Raw genomic sequence first — 23,528 nt, 5'->3', positions numbered from 1 at the left:
AATCCGATTGGGTTTCCCTCTAAAGATAATTTGGGATTTGGAAAATAAATATCATAATCTCGTATAAAAAATTTTTAATCGTATTCGAGATAAAACTGGGAATAGGTTGTATTCCCAGACCTACAAAATCTAAATACAAAATTGTATCAAGATCGGTCAATCCGTTTTGGAGGAGTATTTATACGAACACTGTGACAAGAGAATGTTATAGATATTACAGTAGTGTTGGCGGGTTATTTGGGATACCATTTGTATTTTGTTTTGTTTTTTTTTTTCAAAATAGTCAGGCTGAATCCCAGTTTGTTGTTTTTATAAAAAAACCACTATTTATTAGTGGGGAATTAATGGCATTGTCCGCCGAGGGGTAAAGCAGGGAAGACTATAGTTTCGGATCTCGCCACTGATCCTCATCAGTTCCCTTATGTTTTTGTTGGGATATTCTTCCCAGAAGCTATTTATTACTTTACAAAAAACCTTTCATACCCAAATGTCTCTTGTGACAATTCGAAGTTACCAGCTATACGACCTCAATGAGAAGTTCGGGCGAAAAAACTAAAGGAACTGATGAGGATCAGTGGCGAGATTTTTGCAATTTTTTCTTATAGAACGTTAACATTGTACTGGATTTTGTTAAACCAGGGGTTTAAATTGTCAATTCCTTTGACAATTTTCGATGAAAACTTTAAATATCAAACTATAGTCAAGATGTATTTAATAAGGTGTAAGTGACAATCATATGGTTTTAAACTTTTTTTCTTTTTGTTTGTAAAGTAAATTGTCAAACACATTTTTCGATGTTACATTTTCATTTCAATTTAAAATATTCATAATTATTAAAAAATCGAATGTGTATAATTTGTAAAAAGGAAGAAATTTGTGAACGGTAACGGATCATTTTTTAGTGTCCCAAAGGACGAAAAGAGGATTATTATTTGGAGTGAAATATGTGGGATGGAATTGTCTTCAAAATCGTGTATATGTGAAGACCATTTTTCTCCATCCTACGTAATAAGAGGTCCTCAAAGGAAAATACTGCATGGTTCACCAAAGAGTCTATGTTTGTTCGATTTTCACGAAAGAATACATAGTCTTTAGTTTAAATCCGTTCATCTAAATGATGCACCAAACATCCAAAGTTTGTCTGATGGCGACGAATTTGTGCACAACATTAACATATGTATAGACGTAAATATATAAATACCCAAATAAAAAACGTTTGTCCTTTTGAGATTAGATTTTGGACAGAACGTTGTGATTTAGCATAGCGAATGGTTCATGTCACTTTTGCATTAAATCGGTCCAGATATATATACATATATATATATATATAGCTCTTATGCATAATTGTTTCATTTCATACAAATGTATAGTCGGCCCCGTCCGAGTTTTCCATACTGGTTTTCTTATGAATACTTGACTAATTACATTGAGATTGTGTTGCGTAGCCCGGGTTGGAATTAGTCCACATGTGAAGGTCTATAGCCAACAAAGCCCAATTGACCACCAAATCTATCTTTTCTTTCAAAATGAGAGATTCTGAATAATATTTAACGCGTAGGATTGTTCTTAACACTAATATCTCAGGAACACAAGGACTACTTGTGATAAAATTTTCGAAATGATTTGCGATCGGACCGGAAAATTGATTTGTACAAGCAAATTTCGCACATACAGAACTTGTATGGTTAATATCTCTGAATCCCATAGGATATATGCGAGAAAAAGTTAAAAAATGTTGGCGACCGCACCTTAAAATTTGTAAATTTAATATATTGTAAAATTATTTTAAATAAATAATCGTATCATCCAGAACGGCAAATTTATTCTCGTTCTTTCGAAAAATAGTTTTATTTAATTCTTCAATATTCGTTATTATTAATTTGTTTTTGTTTCTTCATGTCAATAACTAATTGTCAACATAACAATTTAATTTCTATAACAATAATGTTGTTTTTGTAAAATTTTAGTTGTTGTAGCTGATGCATACACCTTATTAAATACACCTTGACTATAGCCAATTCAGTTGGCCAATGTGTTCACCTTTGGTAAGGGGGTTTCTACATAATTATAATACAAACGAAATGCTGCCCAAATATCCCTGAAATTTAAAGTTAATGAGTTAATATACCAAATAACATTTTACGGGGACCCCCATTCTGAATTTTGTTTTTTTTTTATTTCCAATATCCCCAAATTAACCTTCACTAATTCAAGAATATCCCTTTCAAATTTCAAGTGAAAATCTCAACAACTCTTAAAGGTATAACGGATTTATTGAGTCAGCATCAAGCGACGGCATGGGTGATTCTCAAACAGTGTTTTACGGATGCGGCATCAAAAAAATCAAACACTAATAATCCTATCCATCCGAAATTTTGAACACGTTATTCCGGACCTACATAGCTATCGTATAAACTAGCATAAATGTAGGTCAAGATCTTCTTTTTTTCAGCTTTGTTTTTGGTAAAAACAGCAACATTTTGTCAATTTATCTTCTTTAAATCTACAAATACATGCATGTAGTCTTTAACATAATGTATGCTCATTTGGCAGCTGGTTAAAAATTATCGATATTTAAAATGGAGAATGGTTGGGGTCACCTTCCCAATATCCCCAAAATAATGTATATCTGGGGATACCGTTATATAAGGGCTATACCAAAACGTGGACCGATGCTAGGAGTATTAGCAATGTTAAAGGTGAGTTTTTATCGGGACTTTGGAAACAGTCGTTATAACCGATATGTCGTTATATATTTATATTTCGACTATATATGCAAAATTTCAAAGGTCTATAAAGTGACAGACGGAATTGGCTAAATCTACATTTAATTTTATAATTATCAAGAATATAAATCCTTCATGGGGCTCCACGAAATATATCGAGGTGTTGGTGAATGACAAATTAAATATAAATTTAAAAAAATGACACTCCGTCAATTATTTGTTTCCAAATTGTTGATAACCCGTCGACAAATTGAAATTTCCACCGACGTTTACAATTTTCAAAATGTTTGTGTTTTTGGCCGATATTGTATGTATAAGTGTGTGTGTGCATGTAAGAATATCCAAATATATTCATATTGTATTCGACGGAATGATGGATTCGTTGGCACTCAGATGGTAAATCTAACTCAGTCGTTTCTAAGAGGATACGGATGTAAATTTCTTGCCACGTTTACCATTTATGTAATGAAGCGAAAAGTATTGATGCTGGCCCATTCAGCCAACCAAACCATCGATCCACCTCTTTGTTTTGCAGACAGGCTGGCAGGCATTGTTAACAAATCATTGGCACTACACATTCGAAACATAACTGCCACCGATAAAAAAAATACAAAAACACAGAGCACAGCACAAAACAAAGCAAGGCAACAATGAGAATAGAAACATTGCCTAATCCCGAACAATGGGGGCTTTGGCCCAGTTGTATTTAAAATGCGAACAAAATGTATGACAGTGTTGCTTCTGGTGGTAGAGCAGGATTACGGTCGACGTTGTCACTGTCTTGAAATATCCTTCCGAATTGGAGGCCGTCTGCAGTGTGTTGTGTGCCAGCAAAGTTGAAATGTTCAACTGAATGCCTTAATGCACGGCCCATTGTGCGCATGACCAGGACTCGTGTTCCTAGTGTGTGTGTGCGAGCTTGTGTGAGTTGGGCATGATCCTTCCTTGTCTAGCCAGATAGTTGAATGTTGCTGGCTGTGTCTGTGTACGTGTAAGTGAAAGTGGAGAAACAAAAAGCTTTCTCTCTGTGTGTTAGTGCTTGTGAATGTAAGTGACATTCTATTAAATGTGCAATGTGTTGTATACAACAAATCACATTTACACCCACACACACATACACGTATACGTATGGCTGTACATGCAAACACATTGAAATGAAAGGAGAAAAAAACAATAACCGAGGAAAAGCTAACGAGAAACTTCCGTTTGTCATACAAAATGCATGATGAGCCAATGAGGATTGAGACCTTTCCGTGTGGCAGACGCACACTTGCTGTAGCACTTGGCCATTCGAAAAGGGGGTGGAACGTGCGCCTGGGCACGCCTCTTATAAATTATGGAAACATGTCCTCCCCAAAATAAACTGGAGTTAGTAAAACTCATCATAGAATTCTTTATCACACGGCCGTTGTCTAGTTGTGAAATCTGTTCGGGTCCGTTTAGTTTAAACAATAGCAGCAGATACTTACACTTACTTATATTTACTGGCCTGCCAGCCTGCCGCCTGCTTGTTTGCCCGATTACTTCTTGTTGTTCTTCTTCTTCGTCATCTGGTGGCAACTCACTTGTGGGCCAGCCAAACACTTCTTGAGATACAATAATTATACCCATAACAGTGCGTGTTTGTTATCCAAGCCAGTTAACCAGCCAGCCAGCCAGTCAGTCATCCAGTCAGCAGACCAAACATCCAACCAAAACAACTTACTTCATAATTTATCAAGCTTATTTGTGATTCATAGTTAGTATTCGTTATTTCATTATCAATTGTGATCAATTTTATAATTAAAGTTTCATATCTGGCGGTAACGAAGACGACGTAAGCGGTAAATGAATTTCTAAACAAAAAACGCCAAACGCCAACATTCCGTCGCTGAAATTTGGATATTGCTCAAATTGGCAAGGATAAACGACATACCCGTAGAAGAAAAAGAAAAGAAAAACGAAGTAACAACTCGATTTAAGAACGAGAAAAATAAAAGTGTTTTCGTCCCATATACGTGTGCATTAATAAGTTTAGGATAACAGTTCCAAAGAAATACAAAATCCAAACCATTCGCGTGTGTTATCTCTCTGGAAAGTTAAAGAAAAATTATATAACTTAAAAGGATAATATCGACGAGATACCATATAATAAAAGCCGTCATTTTTAAACGGCTAAAGCTTGACCACATTTTGTTTTTGGTTCTTGCAACTTTGTGTTGTCCTGCTTAAAGGAAGCAGGATTTGTGCTTGAAATTGTCTAAAAGTGCTTCAAAATTTACTCGCCAACGACCTTTGACGCCTCCAGGGCGTTCAAACTAGAAGAAGATTTCGTGGGAGGCTGCATGACCATGTCGATGTATTCATCGACGGATAAAATGAAAATGTCGGCGCCCAGTTGTTTTCCTGGTCGCTACAGTCCTTCCTATCGAAGTTCCGAACAAATGAGGCGATGTATGCCAAATCCATCGGTAAGTATATGATATCATACCGTATGAAATATGTTGAGATTTCGAAAATTGTTACAAATACATTAAAATATGCGAGAAAATGTGGATTCGATTGGTTATTAGTGAGTGTAGCATAAAACGTATAGGAATTGGATTTGTGACCAATGGCAATTTTAGATTTTAAAATCACGGCGTCTATATGACAAAAAAAACAATATTCCAAATTTGAGTATGATTTTGCTAATATTTAAGAAATGCCCTTTTTGTTTATCTTACTTCTTTCTTTGTATTATAAAGTTTATAAAAAAACTTCGCTTTCTGACAGGGAAGCCACTATGTTAGAATGTTCTGCGAATAAATCACTTTCGGGTGAGATCGTTACATGCCCAAACATGGGTTGATATATCCCGTTTTCAATACCAAACATCCTAGGAGAACCAATGAAGTTTAAGAAAAAATCTAAGCTTTATTTGTTGTAAAGCGGTTTAAGACCATTTTTGTTATATTGAGATATTTAAATGTTCTATTTGTTCCAAAATTTTTTTAAGTGGTATTAATTTTATTTGTGACTTTGTGCCCTTAAACATGTTACAATATATAAAGTAATATGTTTTGTAAACTTTTCGAGAAAACCAAGGAGTGTATCAGAACCTAAAATGGACTTAAACCACATTCAAAATATACGCCTCAAATATTGCGTGTCTGTCATAATTTCACGACTGGCACGGTTTAATCAATATAGAATTTTTTCGCATTAATGTGCTGTCAAGGTATTTTAATATAGGGGTGTTCAAATACTGCAATTAAATGGCTCTTTTGCTATAATATTCTTAGAAAGAATTTTGTCAAAAGTTGTTGATTATAATAACGGTTTATTAATAACTCTGTTATGGTTGGAAAAAGTTGTTGTTATTATTGAATATCAGCTAAGTATTCGGCCGATTCTAACACGAACCGGAATCTATTGGGAGTATGGCTGGGCGTATTCTTTGTATAACATTCCATTTTCAAGAAGGTTTGTCGCAGTCGAAAGTATCTGCTTAGTTTTTAATAATATTATCATAAAAGCAATAAAATAAACAATATTTATGTGAATTCAATCTAAAATGTAATGATTGTTAAACAAATGTCATTGCAACTCACAGTGAAAAGGATCAAAGATAAAAGTTATTTAACAAACGGATTGTTTCCATATTTAATACTTAGTATGATATCCCTTATTATCTTTTAAAGCTTTCAAACATGCCGGCATAGATTTTCCAGCACTACATTTCAAATTATCTTTTAGAATATTATTCCCAATCACAAATTTTCAGCTCTATATTTCTAAATATTTTTTTTTTAAATTTTTAAATAAGACAGTTTTCCCACACCGGCAGCTCTTATATATCCCCATACCATTGCACAGTTGTCCCAATTCAATTTTTTTTGGCCAAAATTATTTAATACAACATAAATAGATTAATATTTATTATAATAATATTAATATTTATTGCAAATCCGTTAAAACGCGTTTCTGCAATCATAAGGTACAATATAGTACTATTTATTAGGTTTTTAGATATGCAAAGGCATACAAATGTTAGGGTACAAAATGTGATGTTTTAGTACAAACATGAGTTGTAAAACAAAATAAAATGCGGTAAACATAATTCAAAATTTACTATTTTTATAAAAGTATGACAAAACAGGCTTAAGAAGGTTGTTTTATACTATTAAGTAAAGAAAATAAAAGAACTCTATTAAGTTTTAAATTAATTAATTATTGAATATATGTAGATATAGAATATATGTATATATTTTCATCGCCATATTCTTTTTCGAATTCTTCATCTGTGGTTTCATCACAACCAGTATCATTCGAGGGCCGTAATTCACAGTTTAGTTCACAAACTAACAATTCGATTACTTCAGATGGCAGGTTTAACCGCTTTCTTTCTTGTAAGTGGGCGTTTAGGCGTATAGATGATATAAGTGGATCAGATGTATCCAATGCTCTATTAAATAGCGTGTAATAATCTGTCATTTTTATATATTTTGTTTCTGCATTCAGCAGCATCTTTAAAATATCTTAAATCGGACGGTACGGCTATGTCACAGTGTGGGCCAATTTTCAAAAAATGTTGCAGAAATGTTGTTTATACTATTAAAACCTTAAATATCAATTTTAAGAAAAATCGGATGAAACTTTTTCTTTATCCCACATTTTCAGTTCAATACTATATACAATAAAAACATCAATTTATAAAAAATTTCACTCAACTTAAAGTAGAAAAATACATTTTTTTCTAAAAAAGGCAAAATAAGGCAAAATATTTCATCTGAATATGATAGTACATACCCCTGCCAGCTTCCAAAAATTTTTTGGAGGAGACGATATTTTTACATTTTTTCTAAAGTTTAAGAAGATTTCAAAAATATTTGTAAAAAATAATTTTCAATATACACACAAACTTTTATCTCCCTACCCAGATATTACAACTTTCTTCGTTCTTTCTTTATATATTATGAAAGCACTTATTATCAGCTTCCAGATTCATAATAACTTTGGTCTGAATTTTACCCATTCGACACACACAGCACACCAAAAAGTATATATTTTACAGCACACAGTTTGTTCTATTTTTTATACAAAAAATTTTCAACTTTAGCATTACACCAACGAGCGGCTATTAATGGTATTTAGAAAAACCAATTATTTTCTGATGGTTTGAAGTGTTTTTTATTATTCCGCGCAAAAAAATTATAAAAATATGAAACTTCAAAAAAATAATTTTGGCCAAAAATTTTGTGATTGCGACAACTGTGCATTGCAGAGCCTCCTCCGTGCTTTACGGTTGGAATTGTGTGCATAAGGGCTTTATTCGCCCTGCGCCATACCTTGTTTTGTCCATCCGACCCAAACAAGTTAAATTTGCTTTCATAAGCAAAAATAACAAATCACCAAAATACAAAATAACCTTTTTCGTCTTATTTAACGAACTCCAATGGGATTTTGCGGTTTTTGGAGATAAAAATGTATTTTTCAGTGCAACTCTACCATGAAGACCATGCACAGGCAAAATACTTCGATACTTGATTTCTCAAAATAAAGAGTGCTTAACAAGTATTACTTCAACCGAAGAGCTTCCTTGGAGGTAGCGCTTTGAAATCCAGTTGACATCATTGGAATAACCAACGTGCTGTTTGTAGAGGTTTTTATTCTTTTTGCGGAACCTTGGTCATGCCAAATAGTTCCTTCACTAAACAAACTTTCTTAAAGTCTTGCTAGTTTTGCCTTAATGGCCTGATCCGATATCAAGGTCAATATTATCTGTATATATCTTTAAGCTATATAGCTATTATATATTGGTGTATATATACGCAAAAAATTAAAAAAAAAATTTATTGTAAAATAGCTAACGGAAAAACATGCCCAAGTAAAAAATTGATATTCTAACTGAAGGGAGTCTCCATAACAGAAACCAAAGGACATTTCTAAATACATGTATCGGAGTTAAAAAAAAAATTAGTTTACTAAATTGTGGAAATCATAAAAATGTTAACGTTTTACAAATCCGACCATTTATGTTACAAATATTTTCGGCAAACTACACAAATTTCATTTACGCCGGTATAAAAAACTTTTTTTTTTATTTTCCCCATGTAACTTTCAATTTTTCAACCCCAAAAAATGCAATGTGAAATTCTTTGTATCGTTTAAAATTTAGATATAAATAAATTATACAGCAACAATTTTTGTAAACTGTCTCAATTGTCCCATAGAAAAAGTACAAGTTTCCACCCCAATTTGCAGGAATTAAAATCGAATCGTGTAAAGATGCCGTCTTATACTTTTCTGTATTTTTGGTAAAATTTGTGTTTCTTTTTTAATTAAAATACAATCTGTTTTTTGTTTTGACAACAAAGACGCGGTCATGTCTAATTGTATCTATATTGTACATTTAGGGTGTTTTTTGGTTATTAGACTAGATGCATCTTAAACAGAACTTCGATTTTGTAATTATTTTATTTAATGAGGTGTTTGTAAAAATTAAAGCGGGTTTAGACTATTCATTTTAATCGAGATACCAAATACCAGTCGTTTAGACTAGTATACAAATTATATAAAGTAGATTTGTCAGCTGTTATTTGTTTACATAAACATTTTACCAACGAGTGAAACACCAAGCCCAAGGTTTTGGTGCAGGAACATCCTGCTATAGAGATGATGGTGGAAACCTAGTGGCAGATATAGTTAGTGTTTTGCAAGGCTCTGGTATCAAATAGTGGCGGTAAAGAAGAGATGACGGTATAGATTGTATACCACCAATAATAAAGCAGCAAGTACCGATGGGTTACCAGCCAAGCTATTCAAGACCGGTGCACAGTGGGAAAAAATGCAGATCTAGCGCGCAGAAAATAAAAGTAGATGTTTTACTGTATGTTTATCGATATTTTGGATAAGAATAGAATTAGATGGACAATTTTAATTATTTTATGAAAAAATTTGGCAATTTTTTTTATTAACCCATTAAGCGCCGATTTTTTTAGAAAAAACTTAAATTTTTAGGTGAAAATACTATTTTGAAGCATTTGAAACATTTTATAATAAGCAACATTTTTCGTTGTAACTAATAGTACTCCTAAAATGGGAGCTTCTTTTAAAAATTCCGAAACATTTGGAGGGTAAAAAGTGGGTTAAGGGCAAACACTATTGTTTTTATATATATCTTTATTATTGTTAATATTACATATCTAAAACATTAAACTATGTATATTTTACAAAATTTAGGCGTTACTTATTAAATACTAATCACATTAAGAATCCGAGTTTTGATCTGAATTAGTTGGTAGCATTGGATCCTCCAGTAGTTTAAGGACTTCTCCAGATAGTGGCTCACTATATCTATGGTTAAGAGATGCACTACGAGACAAACTTGATATTTTTGGATCAGAAAAAAATAGCAACCAATTGAAAAGATCCCTCATTGTTTCCTCACGACTAATTTTTCGGGTGTACAGTTCCCTGTAGTTCCGAAAGTCCTTATTTCTGGATTCCATGGCTTCTTCAGACAACATTCCATGCACTAATATTTTGTGTATGCTTGAAGGCATATAGAACCAAGAATATAATTCCACGAAAAGAATAAATGTTTCCTCAGCAAGTTTTTTAAAAGACTCTGCCTTAATAGCATATCCACAGGCCATGGTTGAAAAGATGATACTAAAATTTTTAATTATTTTTTCATCAACACCAGTTATCGACGATGCCAAGCCAGGTTGGCTAAAAAACGCCTAGCAGTATTGCCATCGTTTGTTGTTCCGGATATTGACTTAGGTGTGTCAACAATAATGTGCATTTCTTCCTTCAAATCATTAATGATACGTGCATTCCTTTCTTCGAAAAGTGGCCGATCGGAGCTATTAATTTTCCACTTTTTTTAAACCAGTCGGTATGAAATGTGCAATATACATTCTAAACATCGAATCCTTGCATGTAAGGTAGACAGGGCGTATTCGTATAAGTTGATGTTTGGTGTTAATGACGAAATTTTGTTGTAATTTGCTTATTGCGAAAACCATAAATGTAGGTAAAACCGTGTATATATGAATGTTACACCAATGATATTTTTCCAGGGTTCATAAAGTTTACCTGCGGTATTTTAGAAGACTCTTACAACCGATATCGTTGTAATTTCAATTTTTATTTAGAAAGACATTTGGAATAAATGTATATTCAGTGCATGAGTTTAAAATCAACGTTTGGAGCAGCTAACGTAAATACCCTCATTTTCATACTAACACCCATTACTCTGGAACCTTAGGACGGACATTTTGTACTTGATTTTTTCTTATCTGCTATGCTGCGATCTATTCCAAGTCAAATTTGATGAATTATTTAAAAAAAATTCACAAATTTTTAATTTTATTTGAACAAAACCTTAAAAAAGCTTCCTACACCAAATTGTCATTTTTTTCAAAAATTGCCGGCTTAAGTTGAGTTTAGGGGCTCATCTCCAATTTTTCTGAAATTTTCACCACAGGTAGATCTCGTCTCCCTGATCACGAAAATATATGACATTCATAGGGGAAACCCATATTTCCCGAGATATGGACCTCTGAAGTTCCGTAATTCATATGCTCATAACTTCGTTATTTATGAATCGGTGAAGGTAATATTGGTATGATTGTAAAGCGTACACATTATATTTCCACGACCATCGCAATTTTATAGCTAAAAATACCATTTTTAACATTGGAAAAAAATTCTTTTTTAAATGTACCGTTATTCCGTTCTAGCTTATTAATGCGGATTATTTTATACGGACTTAAGTACTCTCAACACTCTACTTTAAAACTGCATTAATGTTTTAAAGTTTCCTTCAACTTCATTTTTTTATTTTCTGCGCGCTAGATCGGTATTTTTTCCCACTGTGCGGTGGTCATATGCTGGTCAGGAGCATGCGCCAGCTGATTTGGACAATTTAGCTAGAGAAATGCATTCCCAATGATTGAAATCTCAGCATTCGGTGTCTCGTTCCCACAAAAGGAGACAAGGCGATATGTGCCAACTATAGAGAAACCAAGATGATGGTATCTACATCCAACCGTGGAACTTGAAAACAACAGCCTCGAGGTAGTCAAAGAATTTGTGTACTTCGGTACCGCCATAAATAAAAATAATAACATCAGTTTTAAAATGCGGAGAAGGATAGTGTTGGCCACACATTTTACTGCATTCATACTTTCTGTGGCAATTTCAATCAATATTCACAATTTTGCTCCCCTATTAGGTCAAAAGTGCATAAAAACATATGCTGATTTATATTATAGTATTATTCATTAAAAATGAGAAAAAAATAAGTTTCCTACCGAAAATATGACAGCCTTTTTCTTCAGCAGAAACTATTTTGATTTGTAATGTATTTTGTAGCATACTTAATGGACAAGTGATTATTAGCTCTGTCTGTTAACTCGATATTTGGTAACAATTGTTACCAAATGTTACTAAATGTTGTCTGTTTACACAAAAATCCAGTAAAAGAGAGTCAAGTGAGAGAGCAAGTTTGAGAGTTGAACAACAACAAAGTTGCTGGAGTTTACTGAAAGAATTTTTTTCAGTAAGATTTTGCAACTCAGTCATTTTCTGATCAGCTGTTTTCTGACCAAACACAAAAATTATTTAAAATATTTTTTTTTAATTTGCAAAGTTCAATTTGAAGTTAATTACAGAAAATGGAAGAAAATTCGTAAGTAATGCAAAGTTTCATTAAATTAGAAACTAATTCCTTTTATATTTTTAGGCAAGTTCCAGATAGAGGGCAATATATTGATGCTGGGAGCTTAAATGTTCCCGGGGTACATAACAGATCAAATTTTCTTTTATTATTCATTTTATTTTTAATATTAAATGCAATACAAATAATTGTGTTCGTCCTTTGTTTGTTGTTTTTTTGGCGCCAATCAAATGTTTTCTTGAATCAGATGTTTATTTGCTAAATCTTACTAAATGTTGTCTGTTTATTTTTTTTCAGTATTATCGCAAAAGAGAGTAAGAAAAGCTTACTCTCTGAACTAGAACTTACTGAATAAATGTTACTGGAAAAGTAACCAGACACACTTATTATTGCAAAAGCAGGGTTGTATTTGAAGTTATCTCTGTTAAAGGTGCGTTGCCTTCTAAATCGACTCGATTTGTAAATCGAGGTACAAAATCCTATCTGCTTAGATTAGTAATAAAATGAAATGAAGTGGATCTGTCAGATGTTATTTGTTTACGTATACATACACATTTTACTGTATTTATAATTTCTGTGGACACTATTCAACCAATATTTGCGTAATTCTAATAGAAATTACTTTAAATTAAGCAAAAAAGCTCAGAGCTAGAATTTGGTACCTCATTTACAAATAATATTTGTGTGATGTACATATTGAAGGGTATTTTAAGCAATTAGCATTTATGTTCTTCTTTTATATATAATAAGTCCAAAAATATTACGATAGTTAAATAGAAAATATATTTTTGTGAGTTGTGTCACTTTTGATGAAACGTTGTGCATACATTTAGAAATTAGAGTCATATGTGGATATTTATTATAACCACTTTAAATTGCATTTCAGATTGAAATGATTTGATTGTTTGTGAATGATTTTTGTTTCAACAAATCAATAGAACAAAATACATGAATATTAATTTGGGAACTTTGGCAAACATTTCAGAATCCTCAAATTATTTATCTACCAATATTCAGTTTGGCCTTCCGAAACAAAAAAAAAACAACAAAAACACATTATTAAAAATAACAACACATGTTGCTGCTTGCAACCATTGTATTCGCACCCATGTTCTCTCTATCGGTTTCCTTCCGGCTAAAGACAACAAAATTAATGTGAACATTTATTAATTGTAACAGTGCACTAAGTGAGGGTGATTACAATAATTACACTTCTATTTGAAGTAGTCAAGAGAAACAAATTACATCATTAAAAGTTTCCCATCGGGCAAGTGAACAGCGAGACTAACTTCTTTTTCTACCGAACAACAGGTAATTTTTTCCTGTCTAAAGCGTTGGCCAGTAAATTTATGATTAGCCATTTGCCGCTGTTGCCAAAATGAAGCCTAGCGAGATGCTGGTTATTTCACATCATAGGTCTTGTTTTCAATGTCAAGGACTAGATTTCATTTATCTTAATTTCTGGCCAGGGGAAGTAAAACAAACAAAGTGCAAAACAATTAATGAAGCAATAAATTTTGTGGTAGTTGGAAAATCTAACAACTAAAACAAAAGAGGAAAACAATAGCAAAATCTGAAAATGCATTCGCATTAGCATTGGACGAAAGCATACAGCAGGGTAGTTCACCCTCTAGTAAACATAAAATGTATTTTTACAATCAAATACGTTGATAATAAGGCGCCTTAAGGCGCTTTTAGACTATGCTTCTAAATCAACTCGATTTATACATCGAGATATCTAATCCTAACTGTTTAGACTAGTTTTAAACTGAAATGAAGTTGATTTGTCAGCTTCTATTTGATTACGTATTCGTCCACATTTCATGATTTCCGTGGCAATTTTTCAATCAATATTCTCAACATTTTGGGTGGAATTGGTCTCTATTAACTCAGAATTTCTAAATTATTGTAACATTTATTTTGAATGCAGTAATAATGAATATTAACTAATTTTAAAGTATGATTTAAGGAGAAATGATTATTATTTGGGACATGAAATCATCTCGTTTTAGGTGTCTCAAAAGGGTACAAATATCTTTTCTTTTGTAACTAATTGTGAAATTCGATGAGGAATAATTTTGTCTTTGTCGAATATTGAAGATTTTGATACATTTCTACAAGGTGTTTAATTAACTCAACTAAAACGACATTTACATTAGATCTTTTTACCGGGTTAACCTACTTTATGAGGATTTATTTGGCATGTATACAATTGGACCCACTGGGTTAACGAAATCCGGTACAATGTAAACGTAGGGGTTTCTTATAAATTTTAAGTAATAGGTACATATGTAACCTTTAAAATGAATATACATATGACATACTTTAAGCTTGATAAATATATTTTATTACTGTTTTAATGGAGGAAGTCAAAGTTTTCAAAACTGCCCCCCAGGGGCAAGGGTTAGCATTTTTGAACGACATGGTTTTTAGGGTGTTTATGTTCAAATATGTATGTATTTTATTCATACATATCAGAAATGCATTTATTCATTAAAAAATATATAAAAAAAATTCGAAATGTAAAAAATTTAGATCAAAATTTATTAAAACATAAAATGACTTAAAAACAAAAATTAATATGGTGAAAAATACAGTTAATTTTGTAATCTTATTAGCCCATTTGAAATTTTAAGAAATTGAAACCAAAAGTTGAAAACTCCGTTTTTTACTCGAGTTTAATGGGCATGTTCAAAGGTGCCCCACCCATGGCATTTTACGGAAATTTATAATATATATAATTTTTTTTTTTTGTAATAAATATTTATGAAAGAAATTACATTAGTTATGTTTGAAATGATTGTTGGAATGCAAAAAATTTGTTTGACGAAAGAAAACTATCACAGAATTCGTCCTGAGCCCTTACAACCAAATGAATAAAAGTTTACAATGACACTGCGAAAACATGGTCACCCATGCACAATTTTTCGGCAACTTGAAAAGCAAGGCAAAGTAGTTTACGCAGATAGAGAACAAGATTGCCATATACAAAAATTTGGTTGCGGGTCGGAAAAATTTTAAACCAAGATTTTATGAGCGCTGTTCAAAGGTGCCCCCTCTCCCCTACTATAAGAGTTTGTTGCCAATAATTTGTACAAATTATTACAAAATGTTGTTCGTTTACCCAAAAGTCCAGTAAAAGAGAGTGAATTGAGAGAGAAATTTTGACAGTTGCGTTACTGAGTATTTGCATATTCTTACAAGGAAAGAATCAGTAAGAATTTTCTTGTACCATCAGCTGAAACGAAACGAACGTATAGTTAATTTTCTTCCGTAAATTTCTGAAAAAATATAGAATTTTGCAACTCATAGTAATATTTGACGTAGAATATTTCATTATGTGAGGCTATGCACGGAAAATGTAGTTTCATGTTACTTTCATACAATACGTTGAAGTAAAGTACTAGGAAATGTTCAGTGACACACTAAAATTTGATCGAGAATATTTTTCTAAAATGACATCTAGTGAGGAAAATTGGCAAAAACTCGGAATATGTTCGGTTCTAAGCCTAAAATGAGTTTTCACATTTTTAAGATTTTTGAAGTTTAGGCTGATTTTCAAGTTTTGGCCTATTCTGAGACTTATAGTTTTTAAATGGGGTTTTAATCATTACTTGAAAAGAGTGCCGATACAAGTGTCTACCATTTGTAGCCCCTCTATCATATTTTTTCTGTACATCAATGTTTTTACCTGGAACTACTTCTATACCCCATTTGTATTATATGTATGTATTTGTATAGTTTTCTAATAGCTGTTTTTTTTTCTTGTGTGTTTAATTGTACCGCTATGGACATTTCCGATGGTACGATAAGTTTTTGTTTTTTTATTCTATGATTGGTCACGTTATATGAAAATATTTTTTTCTCTGATGATTTGACATTAAATTAGTTGCTTATGTCTCCAACACGATTAGATTTCTGTATTACTTCGATTTCTGATATTTTTATCAATGGCCTTAGTTAAGATTAATTAAAAATAAGTTATAGTCCGATAAATTTTCGAAATTTGGTTCTTGATAGAGCTTTACATTTTCGGTATTGTTAAGTTTTTAAATAATAAAATAAATTTTCATTATTCTGTTTTCTCAGACAAAAGTAAATTGTATAATTTTAAAATCCTAATTTTACACATACATACATAAATAATAAGTTGCTATGAACCTTGCTAGAGAGCACTGCAACTTCTATGTTTCTCCGAGTTTTCTTTTCTTCTCCTATATAAAGACAGAAAAAAGAAAACACCAAACCAATGCCTAATACAAAAAAAATGTTTACAACTCTCTGTGTATTGTTCCTTCTCCGTCTTTTCAGAGCCGCTTGTTAGAAGATGCATCCCTTCTATGCAATTCATGGTCAGCACGTCAAAATGTAAGTGATGTCGGCAGACAAAAAAATACTTTTCTTTCTTTCTCCTCCTTTCTCCTTTTGGTCCATCACTACATTCAAATATAAATATTAACTCACATACACCATCAGGCGTAATGTGAAGGCATGTCAGTTGATAGGTGAATGCGTGTGTGTGGGTTTGAAAATAAAATGTCGATAAAAAAACTTAAGATGTTATTTTTATTTGTTTTAGTTCTTTTTTGTCTCAGCAACAAAAGTTTTAATAAAATATTTATGATTTGTTAGTCCAAACGCTCTCACACACATATCCGTATAAATTTGCGCTCAAAAAATGTAATAAAATGTGAAATTTCAAGCATTTGTCGAATGAGCGCTTTAAAAAAATTACACTTTAATACACTCACATATTTGAATGTTTCTATATACTTACACATATATATAGGTATACATGAGAGCATGTAAACGGAAATAAGTTCTATATACTAATAAATATATGTACATAAATATACACACATGTGAATTGTGAATACGTACACGTACGTACGTACATATGGCCAAATAAATGAATGTTTTGATGAAAACGAATATAACAAATCTTTTTTATGTTGGTTTTTATTATTGTTTACACTCGCAATAAGGGAATTATCATATTTGATTATGCCGATGCTTAAACAAACATTGAACGAAAGTAAAAGTGCGAATAATATGTCTCCAGGAAAGGAGAACAGAAAATATGTTCCTAATCAAATTTTAACACGAAGTCGATTCATTTCAAAGAAATTTTTAACAATATATATATATATATACATATATATCATATTTTCCTGGTGGCACATGAAAACACAGAGCGTGAAAAATAATATTGAAAATAAAGCAAACTATCCGACAAATCGGGTTATATAATTAGTATTCAAACTTTTGTATTTGCTGTTTTTATTCAGACCTCAACATTTAATATTGAAGTATACGAAGTGTAGTATTCTACCAAGTGTAGGAAATATGATTTGGAATCGGTTTTACTTACATACAAACCTGTATAAGCTTATTTACGAATATGCGAAAATTTTTTCATGAACATCAGCGATACGCCAATTAAATATAAGAGATGTGTATCGGCATTTTGAAAGTTTACGACGGGATATAGACCAAAACTCGAAAATCAGCCTAAAGGTCAAAAATCTTAGAAATATGAAAAGTCATTTTGGGGATAAAGACAAAATTATTTTACATCGATTTTTTTTTTTTTTTTTTTTGTATATTCGATATTTTCGATATAGAAAAATTTCCATTTTAATCCAATTTAATGGTTAATTGAAACCAACAATTATAATCTAATATTTTGGATGAATTTTCGAAGACTTTACTTCGCGTAAAAGAAAACCCGTTTAATTGGAAATCCGCATAAGAGAAAATTTTTTTGTTGCAAAAACAAAAATATATATAAAAGAAGCCCTGTTTAAGAGAAAAACATAATTTTTTCAATTAATTTAAAATTTTTATGTGCAACACCTAAAATTATGTTGCAACTAGTTTCGCTTATCCGAAGTCCCTTTAATTGAAAATTCTGCATAAGTGAAAAAACAGTTAATGATTGTAATTATAATTATTGGAAGAGATTGATTCGGTTTATGCGAAAACCTCACGCGCACCATTCTGGTTAATATTGCTATTTGTATTTATTACAATATTTAAAGTCAGAGAATAATTGGATAATTGAGATATGTTTCATTTAAACAAAGGTCAATAAAAGTGGTATTGAAATACCGGGAATAAATCCAGTTTTATTTTTTAATTTGGACATAGCTTCTGCCTCCATGTTATCCCATTCACCCATTTCGGGTTGGGTTTGGAATCCGCATATTTTACTCAACCTATAGTTATGTTTTATGATTTAAAAATAAAACACATTAAAATATATTTATTAAATATTAAATTATTAGTTTATTTATTATTAAATTCGGTTGAAGACTTTCTGTTCAACCGACTATTAATTTTTTTTTTTTTTTTTTTTTGGTTTTAGAAAGTTGAAACTTGGCCAATTTCCAGATAACGCCACAACAAGCTCCGACTATTAATTATGTGACATTTGTATATTACGTCTAAATGAGAACTGAACTCTTCAATTAGAAATCGACTTCTTATAATCTAATTTTAAAATGTTAGTATAACAATTATAACAAATTAACATTAAGAGAGATTTTATATCATACGAGAAAGAGAGTAACACAAAGAGAGTGATAATTAATAATTGAAAATAAGAGAAAGTAAGAGAGAGTTTATGAATTTGGTAATCACTTAAAAAGATAGATTGGAGTTTTAGAAATAAGTGTAAGGTGGAGGTATGCAAATATAACTCTATGTACCAAAAATCATTTATATGCTCGCAAATATATTTTTTTCAAATTTCTGAAAAACTTTAAACAAATATTGAAAATTCCCATTTATAGAATTTATATTATAAAGACTCGAATACTATATGTGCATAGATTCAAGTTTAAATATATAATAGAAACCATACGTACCGAAATGGCTGTAATTTGTCTTTTGGATTATTGTTGAGTAAAAGTATTTCACAAAATAAATGCTCAATATAGTTAAACCTTTTGAGATAGTTTCTAGTTTTCTAGTTTCTGCTCGTTTCTAGATATTTTAAATGCATTTGCCCAGCACCTAGAAGGCTTGCTTATTATCCTTGACTAAAGGCTTCATTTCAATTCAATTCACACTCGAAGTACTACATTCCGAAGTACTAATTTAGGTTTTGTAAAAATAGTATAACGTGCAAAAAATAGGAACAATTCGGGTTCCATAGGCTTTGTATGAAATTTACAACTTATCAAATGTTCAGGTTTTGTGTAGGAAGTACAGGAATGGGTAGACTGATAGAATTCATTTGCAGACTCGATCAAAGAATAAAAAAATCAAATAGCCTATACATTTTATGCGAAATAAACAATGAGGTATGAGGTATCAGAAGGATTAGATTTAGAGGCATGATGTCGGAGGTTGGAAGCTCTAAGTTTTGTAAAAATCAATAATCAGAAATTTGAAAATATCTACTATATCCGCCTTAAACGCATGCTGACATTTTGAAGCCTAATATTTTATATTATATTACTATATTTTATGATACTATCAATTCGCTCCTCAAATGTTCGATGTCGATTTCTATGACCTTTTCTATGGTTATTCATGGGAGTTAGAAATATTTATACTATTTCCGATTTTGTCAATTATTAACCAAAATTACTGAGAATTTTACTATATTTTTTATGCTAGAAAGCGGTAAAAGTTGAAAATATTCGTGCACGTTCTGAAACAAAGTTTTCATTTGCTACTTATGTTTTTTAATTCATTCTATTATATTTAAATGTTCCAAATTACCCCCTGTTTCTATTAAATATTTTAGCCGATACTTGAAATTGCATGTCATATTTATGTTACTTCTGTGTTGGTGTGTAGTATTACAGATTTGTATTTCTTATCTTATCAACATATTTACACCTCCATCCTTTGCAGGGTGATATATTTGCCGGTATAAACGATGGCATACTTAGCAGAGAAGCCTTATCCGCGATAGATATAGGAAAACACCAAGCATCACATGTACATCCCTCACAAATGACCTCCCAAATGAAACATGACGTTATGTATCATCACCACAGTATGGGAGCGCCTCCACAACGACCACTGCAGGTAAGTTGGTATCACTGCCTCGGTCTGAGGACAAATCAGTAACAATCATGATAAACCGACATGTAAATGTTGTATCTTACTATTTACGTGCGTACGTACAAAACGTAAATATATGTATGTGTATGCGTATGCGTAAAAGTTTTTACATCTACCCAAGAACCATCCAGCCATTTTTTTAAGTTAGTGAAAAACTCAAGTGGGGCAATGTGTCTGTCTGCCATTTATAAAAGTCATTTTTTATTTATTACAACTCTGTCTGCAATGTGGGATAAATTAGGTGTGTATGTAGAAGTGTTCATTCGTACGTAGGAATATATGAAATACGCAACACTTGTCATATGGTATGCAGCAACCCGTTTAGTTTGCGAACAGAGAAAGAGAGAAATATTCACAATGGCTTCCTTGTATGTGAGAGAGAATTCTTAAGTCATTCGGAATGTAACTCATCAAAAACGTTATCAAGTAAATAAAAAATAAATTTGTGAATGTTAACGCTATCCTGCGAATTTATTATTTTATAGGACTACCTTGAGATATGTTCCTGTGTTGATATCTGAAATATATATTCTTCTCGCCCACTTAATAATTCGAATTATTTCAAATTTTTCTATTTGTATGTTCAGTTTTGAAGTAAAACAAATTAATTTGTCTTGGATCGCAATTGTTATAATTCGAATTACAAATAGAATTCAAATTATTCTATTTGTAATTCGAAATATATAGTATGAAATAGAATAGAATGGTAATTATAACTCAAAATATATATTAAAAAATATTGACGAGTTTCGAATTACAAACGAAATAATTTGATTTTCAAATGAAATGTTTGAAATTAGAATAACTTGAAATGCAATTTGAATAATGTGTTCAAAATTGAATAAATAGTATTACCACTCTGGAAGGACGTAGATGTTTTGTCTACTTCTGGAATAGTAAACATTTCAAAGACTTTGTCCAAACTTTGCTGATCGTAATATAATTACCAATGGTGAGTCAAGTTAGAAGATGAAGCCTTTCTACAAAGGATACCAATGAAACATTGTAATATTTTTACTAAATCTGAATTATGACGGCCTTAAAAATACTCACACACAATATCAGGGAAAATAGTTTTTATCAAACTTAACCAAGGATCAGAGATGAAGAGCAAAATTTAAAAATTTTTCAGCCGACACAAATGATTTTGAAAAGGCAAGCGTGATGTTTGATGCAGATATAGACAGGGATTGTGATATATACAGTGAATCACATTAAAAAGTATCCAATTTTTTATTTTTATAATAAAAGTGCCATAAGTGTACGTTAATTAATTGATTCAATTTTATTATTTTTTATATATGAACATAAAAATCTTAACTTAAAACTCATGCAATAAATAAAACGATATGTATGTGAATTCAATATAAAAAATAATGATTTTTAAACAATACTGTAATGGCCTCTTCAGTGGTAAGAATTGTGTGCTTAGGGTTAACGTCTTAATTCGCCCTGCGCGATACCTGCGCGGTATCGCCCTGCACGATACCTTAAAAATAACAGATTTCCAAAATGCAAAATCCTTTTTTTCGTGTTCCTGAATATATATATATATATATAATTTTTTTTTTGACGGCAGATCGAGTTAGGATGTTCATGTTCACATATAAAAAAATAAGAAATAAACTGCTCCAATTGTATTTTCCGGTTTTTGAGGTTTATGAATGGCTTTTTTAACTGGTGCCGAACGTGAAATAAAATGTTCCTAACAGAGCACGTATTTTGCCAATAACATGGTCTGTTCCCGGAATCTACTAATTTTTTTTCTATTTTGTTCGATAACATAAAGAACAAATTATTGTCGTAGTAAAAATAAGTAGATTTTTGCACTACGGGAACAGACCAATAGTCTTTCAAAATTATTAGTTTTATATTTTCAATAAAAGGGCATTTGACCAAAACTATTACTCGACGTTAAACTCAAAAATAATTCTTATTCTCAATTATTGCTTGGAATCAAACATGTGAACATGACTATGCAAAAATGTTTATGATGTCACAGCGACAAGGGATGTTAAACCATATTTTTCACTAGTTTCCGATTCGATTTTTTGTTATTTCATTTGTAAGAATACCGTTAGGCATCACCATCAGTGGCAGTGTGTCGAATCACTCAACATAATTTCGAGGCGACACCTTGCATAATGCCGTTCAAGTGGCAGTGGTGGGCTGAGGTCTCGGAGCGTTTGTGTGTAAGTGCGTGTAAACACTAACACACTCCTTATCTGAAATGATGGGGTTTCCACGGTTCATTGTCTCTAGAAAACAGGTTGTGCAAGTTGATTACAATCAACTAGCAAACCAATAACTTAAGGGCTAATGCGACGAATACCCCTTGATTCGCTTAACATTTCTATCGGAGAACAACAATGGCTAGCCACTTGCCGCTTTAATTCACAATCACCCACACACCTACAGCGGAATAAAACACGGCAAGTACAAGTTGATACTCATGTAACGACGACAATACAATTAACGACACGATTCCTGGTGTACTTACCTGACGAACGACCGTCACGTGTCCATTTCCCAGGAGGAAAACCACCGTGTTAGGCAATGCATGTGAATGTATACATCTTTCAATTGAATGTGTGCGTGTGTGTGTGTGTGAAACCGTTTCCTCTACTTTAATTGTATTAAAAAATAAAAGGCGAAAGCCAAACGAAACTCATTCTCGTTATTAGCCAAACTGTCAAAAATTCAATTAAAATAATAATAAAAATCAACCAGATCCGAATGTGAAGCCACTTCACAGGGGATGAGTCTGCTGGTGGTAGATTTGCTTGGATGGTGGCGGTTGGCATTATGCTACAATTACCAACAACGAAAACAACAACAGCGATAATTAGACAAACATTACAACAACAACAATTTACATCAACTCCGAAAAACAAATTCAAATTATAATTACAATAATGAAAGAGTTAAGATGATGTTGATGGAAGGAAGCACTGTATAGGATAAGACTTACCTTCGCCATTCTCCTTCTGCCACCGGTTTGTGATCTATACATTACTGTTCCACAATTCCATTAGCTGTGATTATAGAAATTATGATTTGTAGTCGTAAAAATA

General features: G+C 31.9%; 1 protein-coding gene across 4 annotated transcripts in view; it reads left to right on the top strand.

The window, feature by feature from the left end:
* Window positions 1–4,907: 4,907 nt before the first annotated feature.
* The window catches only part of LOC133323193 (inhibitory POU protein), a 42,247-nt gene continuing 23,626 nt past the window's right edge, over window positions 4,908–23,528 (top strand). For 2 of the 4 annotated variants that reach the window (XM_061532146.1, XM_061532145.1), the window contains exons 1-3: window positions 4,908–5,176; window positions 16,687–16,743; window positions 20,242–20,418. In XM_061532146.1, the coding sequence (XP_061388130.1) occupies window positions 5,051–5,176; window positions 16,687–16,743; window positions 20,242–20,418 (360 nt within the window). In that variant the 5' untranslated portion in view covers window positions 4,908–5,050. The remainder of the gene's footprint in view (window positions 5,177–16,686; window positions 16,744–20,241; window positions 20,419–23,528) is intronic. The other 2 variants (XM_061532144.1, XM_061532143.1) reach the window with 1 other exon arrangement.

This window comes from Musca vetustissima, unplaced genomic scaffold, assembly GCF_032173495.1.
Source record: "Musca vetustissima isolate MV318-11 ecotype Yass unplaced genomic scaffold, APGP_CSIRO_Mvet_v1 utg1756, whole genome shotgun sequence".
Lineage (NCBI taxonomy): Eukaryota > Metazoa > Arthropoda > Insecta > Diptera > Muscidae > Musca > Musca vetustissima.
The sequence above is the reverse complement of the archived record's forward strand: the minus strand, read 5'-3'. Positions and strand labels throughout refer to the sequence as shown.